Source organism: Myotis davidii, unplaced genomic scaffold (assembly GCF_000327345.1).
Source record: "Myotis davidii unplaced genomic scaffold, ASM32734v1 scaffold726, whole genome shotgun sequence".
Taxonomy (NCBI): domain Eukaryota; kingdom Metazoa; phylum Chordata; class Mammalia; order Chiroptera; family Vespertilionidae; genus Myotis; species Myotis davidii.
In genome coordinates, this window is record NW_006297808.1 from 1,298,635 (window position 1) to 1,304,510 (window position 5,876).

General features: G+C 48.7%; 1 protein-coding gene across 3 annotated transcripts in view; it reads left to right on the forward strand.

Annotated features, from left to right (window-relative positions):
* Window positions 1-5,876, forward strand: part of POR (P450 (cytochrome) oxidoreductase) — a 61,539-nt gene that overhangs the window by 49,615 nt on the left and 6,048 nt on the right. For all 3 annotated transcript variants that reach the window (XM_006773381.2, XM_006773380.2, XM_015570269.1), the window contains exons 4-7: window positions 2,544-2,672; window positions 4,466-4,615; window positions 5,196-5,320; window positions 5,705-5,794. In XM_006773381.2, the coding sequence (XP_006773444.2) occupies window positions 2,544-2,672; window positions 4,466-4,615; window positions 5,196-5,320; window positions 5,705-5,794 (494 nt within the window). The remainder of the gene's footprint in view (window positions 1-2,543; window positions 2,673-4,465; window positions 4,616-5,195; window positions 5,321-5,704; window positions 5,795-5,876) is intronic.

Sequence of the window (5,876 nt, forward strand, 5' to 3'; positions counted from 1 at the left end):
GTAGTTCTAACTTGCATTTTTCTTATGAATGAGGTTAAGTAGATTTTCATGTTACAGTGGCATTCATTTTTTTCTGTTTTTATAGATTATCTGTTCAAATATTTTGCCCATTTTTCTGGTGAGATTGATCTTTTTTGAGGAACTGCTTAAATTCTTATGGAGATTTACCCCTTGTCTGTGATATGAGTAAAAATGTTTTTCCCAATTAATAGTTTGCTTTGACTTGATTTATTGTGTGTGTGTGTGTGTGTATGTGTGTGTGTGTGTAAAAGTTACATAGTCCACTTTATTTCTATGACTTATGGACTTTGAGTCATCATTTGAAAGGCCTTCCTCACTCTAAAGAGATAAAGGAAATCTTCATGTTTTCTTCTAGTACTTTTATGATTTCATTTTTCATATTTAAATTTCTGTCCACTGGGACTTTATCCTGGCACAAGATGTAAAGTATGGATCCAATACTACTGTTTTTCTTCTAATATATTTTTAAATTGATTTGAGAGAGAGAGGAAGGGAGAGGGAAAGAAAAAGAAAGGGAGAGCGAGAGAGAGAGAAACATCAATGTGTGGAAGAGAAACTTGATCAGTTGCCTCCTGCATACACCCTGGCCAGAGATCGAACCTGCAACCCAGGCATATGCCCTGATGGGGAATCAAACCAGTAACCTTTCCATGCATAGGATGACACTCAACCAACTGAGCCACACCAGCTACGGCTACTGGGTTTTTTTTAACACAGTCGAAATTCCTTGTAATAGAGTCTGTCATTTCTCCATTGGTTTTTATCATACGCATTATTCCCATGGGTTTTGGGGTCTGTTTCTTTATTTTCCTATTCTTATACTTTGATCTAGCTCTCTGAGTATGTACAGTATCAGACCATTTTAATTATTGAAGTTTTATACTTGTTTTAATATTTGGTAGTGCCAGGCACTTCTCCGTCCCTTCCCATCACTTCTATTTTTCAGTTTTCCTGGCTCTTATTTCAGATGTATTTATTTCTTTTGGGTAACAGTTTTATTGCGATATAATTCACATTCCATATAGTTCACCCATTTAAAGTATTTTAGTGTATTTTTAGTATATTCACAGAGTTGTGCAAACCACATTCAATTTTAGAACATTTTCATTGTCCCCCCAAAAAACCCATACCTGCCTAGCCAGTGTGGCTCAGTGGTTGAGTATCAACCTATGAACTAGGAGGTCACAGTTCAATTCCTATGCTCAGGTTGTGGGCTTGATCCCCAATGTGAGGCGTACAGGAGACAGCCAATCAATGATTCTCTCTCATCATTGATGTTTCTATCTCTCCCTCTCCCTTCCTCTCTGAAATCAATAAAAATATTAAAAAATAAAATTACATGCACTCAAAGGTTGAGACTTAATACAATTAGTAATTCTGTTTCATTAAAGTCATTCTTAAGTGAAACTAACATTTCTTTTCTGCAATTGCGGGAGAGTGCAGAGTGCAATGACTTCTAGGTCCCTTTGCTGCCACTGTCTGGAATCTTACAAGGTTTACTTCTAGGTACTTTATATGTTTTGATGCCATCATAAATATTTAGCTACTATTTTATATCCGGTTTGGTTCCCTTAACCAGATATCAGAAGCATTTTCTCCTTTATTCAGGAGTTTGTGTAGTGATTATTTTAAAATACCTTTTTAAATGATTTGTAGAAAATTCAGGAAATGTAAAAGGGATGAGAACACTTTAAACCAATTGTAACCCATATTTTTATTTTGTCATTTGTACCTGTATCAGTTGGGGGTCGGTGCAAAAACCAGAGACCACCGCAGAGAAACCTCATGTCTCCATAGGGGACCAGAAGGGGGCCTGTGCCTCACTTCCACCTTCCAGATCTCAAGGAGCCCATCCACTTGGCTGCGCCTAATGTGCTGCATCCCTGGCTGCAGGAAATCTGGGGATAGAGATGGGGCTTTTTCAGTAGCTGCTGTAGAAGGCACAGCAGGAGGGTGGGATGAGTGTGTGACCCAGTCCATATGGTACTTTTCCCTATTGTCTACATTTTCCTAAGTATGTTATTTTTATATTCATCCAGAAAACCCACTCTTATCCCCCATTTAGAGACTGTTGGTATATTTCTTGCCAGTCTTTTTCTTTTGTGTATGTATGTATATAAACAAAACATATACATATATACACACATACACATATATATGGGTGTGGATATATAACAAAATTGGATTATACTATACATAGTTTAGTCATCCTTTTTTATTAAACAGCATGTTGTGTTTTTCTGCATGTCATTTAAAAATCTGTTCAAAGTGTGATCTTGAGTAGCTGTGTGAGATTACCTTGATGACTGGCATCATCTGGGTGGCCTTTGCCCTCATCCACCTGGGAGCTATGGCCATGAGATCCTAGCCCCAGAATGACTTAGAAAGGACTGGAAGCAGCAAGGAGGGAGGGTGTCCTTGAGGTGCCCCACCTACCTGGCCTGCCCCCGTGGTCACCTGGAGTCTGGTGAAGCCTTTGCTGCTTGACCCTTCACTGACCCTGAGTATCTGGCCTTCCCCAGGGCAGGAACGTCATCGTGTTCTATGGCTCCCAGACGGGGACTGCCGAGGAGTTTGCCAACCGCTTGTCCAAGGACGCCCACCGCTACGGCATGCGGGGCATGTCAGCAGACCCTGAGGAGTATGACTTGGTGAGCTATCACCACGCCGTGGCCTTTCCTCCCAGCTCTGCCAGCAGCATTGATTTCAGGACAGCATCTCTGGGTCATGGAGGTGCTTAAAGGGTTGAGTTGGCTAAAGGGACAGACAGGAATGGAGGTTTCCTATCATTTGTACTAACAGCCAGGTGACCCTAGTTTTAAGGACATTAAGAACACCTGAGGAGGGTAGGGGCGGTATAAAAGAGTACAGGGGGGATAAATGGTGATGGAAGGAGACTTGTGAACACAAAATACAATGTACAGATGATAAAAGCCCATTTAAAAATGAAAGCCAGTCAGGAGAGGAATTTTCCATCTGAACACCCCACCCTCCCCCCAAAACTGCAGTGGCAAGGGAGCCGATTGAGGGGGAATCTGGGCTCTAATCCCCTGGGCAAGCCCCTGCCCCTGTGGGAGCCCCTACCCCTGTGGGCCTTCCTGGCCTCATCTACAGATGAGGAATGTTAGACAGCTGTCCCTGGGAACCTTTCTGCTGGGCTTTGAAATGAGGCCATAAACTCCTGTGTTTGGGCCAGAGCAGGAGCAGGGACAGGGCCCGAGGGAAGAGTGCAGCTTGGAGAGGGACCAGGAGAACCTGAAAACTGGGAAGGGCCCTGTTTGGAGCTGTCGGGTTCCCCCCCATTCCCCTTCCCCCTGTCACTCCTTTGGGGCCACAGTACTGTCTGCAGGACTCAGCCCTGACTTGGGCCTCAGCTGCCCAGTCTGTCTCCAGCCTGTCTCTGAGGGATGTGGGGGAGGCTTGCCTTGCTCTTCTCCTCCTGGAGTGGCTCCTTTGTCCGTGTTCTGCCCCTCGCATGGGTGTAGCTCTTCAAAGTGCAAGAAACTTCCAGCCGCCCGCTTGCCTGTTTCTGGGTCAGGAGAGCTAATGACAGCCAAGCCCCCTGCCCCAGGTGGAAGCAGTGGACAGGGGAGGGGAAGCCAAGCCTTAGGTACCCAGGAGGGAAGCAGGCTGGCAGCGAGCCGCTGATCCTGAGGAGAATCCTCCAGGAGTTGCCTTCTGGCTTCTCCCCTGGTGGGGTCATTGCTATTCATTGCCCGGCTGCTCCCGCAGCTCCAACAGCACAACAAATGTTCTTTCCCTCAGAACCACTCTCTCCTGAGTGCCAGCTGTTTCCTGCTCCTGCCACTCCATCTCCCAAACCAAACCACCCTCCTCCCTCGCCATGCTGCCTTCGGTCTTGGGGATAGGCATTTGTCTTTCTATCTCTAGACCTGGGTTTGGAGTCAGAGAACAGTTGGCTAGGAATTAATGAGAGCCTACCAGTGATGGCGAATCTATGACACGCGTGTCAGAGGTGACCCGCGAACTCATTTTTTTGGTTGATTTTTCTTTGTTAAATGGCATTAAATATATAAAATAAATATCAAAAATATAAGTCTTTGTTTTACTATGGTTGCAAATATCAAAAAATTTCTATATGTGACACGGCACCAGAGTTAAGTTAGGGTTTTCCCAAATGCTGACACGCCGAGCTCAAAAGGTTCGCCATCACTGGCCTAGGCCCTGCCATGCTCCAGGGACTTTGAGGGACAGTGAGGTTCACTGTGATGGCCCAGGGCTGATACACAGGGAACCACCTTCTGAGTGCCAGCTGGCTCCTGGAATCCAGCCTGTTTGTGCCTGTCAGCACCCTTTCCTCTGTAAGTGTACTCCCTCCACTCGACCCCTGGACTCGCTTGTCTGCATCGCATCAGGTACAGGTCTGACCTCAGGCAGGCTGAGTCATGGTCGCTGGGCCTGGGCCCTGCCCTTATCTCTCCAGGCCGACCTGGGCAGCCTGCCAGAAATAGAGAACTCCCTGGCAGTGTTCTGTATGGCCACCTACGGCGAGGGTGACCCCACTGACAATGCTCAGGACTTCTATGACTGGCTCCAGGAGACAGATGTGGACCTCTCTGGAGTCAAGTATGCGGTGAGTCACCCCATCTTTCCTCCAGTGGCTCCCTGGGGCTCCCAGGTGGCAGCTTGTGGTACCGCCCCCGACCTTTGGATCCTTACGTCTAAGAGGTCTCACCTTTATCTGACCATGGAGGGCAGGCCAAGGTGTCAGGACAGGGCGGGGGAGGCTGGCAGGTAGCTTGTGCAGGAAGCCTCAGGGAAGGCTGCTGATGGGGCAATGGAACAACCGCCTCTCCCACCCTGGACTCCAGCACAGGGAGCCTCTGCTCCCGTGTCCCCAGCCCTACTTTGCTCCAGGTGGCATTTGTTGCTGGAGACTAAAGACAAGAAAGGCGTGGCGGGATGACCAAGATTTGGCTGGACATGGAGAGCCTGGGGGGGTGGGAGGGGGAATTGCCCCTGCTGGCCACCCAGGTCTGAGGCTTAGAGGCTGACTGTGGAGGGGACCCTGGTCTGCAAGTCACCAAAACAAAGCCGCTTCCAGGGCCAAAGGTGGCCCACCTCACAGTGCTGCCTAGCAGCTTGGCCAGTGCCATAGGGAAACCACCCCTAACTGCTGGCTGGGCCTCAGACCCACCCCTCTGTCCACACAGGTGTTTGGCCTTGGGAACAAGACCTACGAGCACTTCAATGCCATGGGCAAGTATGTGGATAAACGGCTAGAGCAGCTTGGTGCCCAGCGGATCTTTGAGCTGGGGATGGGCGACGATGACGGGAAGTGAGTGCCCCAGACCCCTCCCCAGAGCCTCCCACCCCAGATGTCAGGAACCCTCAGGGTTAGGGGTTGGCTGTGGCCCATGAGGGGAGTGCAAAACCATGGTGTCTGCTGGAACCCTGTGACACACAAGGGAAGGGAGTCACCCACCCCCAGCCCCACACGACAGGCTTTCTTCGCTTTTCCTCATCCTCCTGGTTGCCCAGCTCAGATAGAAGCCACCCACGGTCAGGACAGATACTGTAGACACTTCCTGATGCCATGGGTTATATCACTGGGTGGGCCAGCATGAAATGAGCTTTTGGGGGTGCTGGGGAGTCCAGACCGTTGGGGAAACCAGCCCATTGCCACAATTGGGTGGCCTGGCTCATTACCTCCTCTCCCCAGCCTGGAGGAGGATTTCATCACATGGCGAGAGCAGTTTTGGCCAGCTGTGTGTGAGCACTTTGGGGTAGAAGCCACTGGAGAGGAGTCCAGGTGAGTGTGTGCCTGTAGATTGGGCTGGGGATGAGGGTGAGGGTGAGGCTGGGGGTGAGGCTGGGAATGAGAGTGAGGGTGA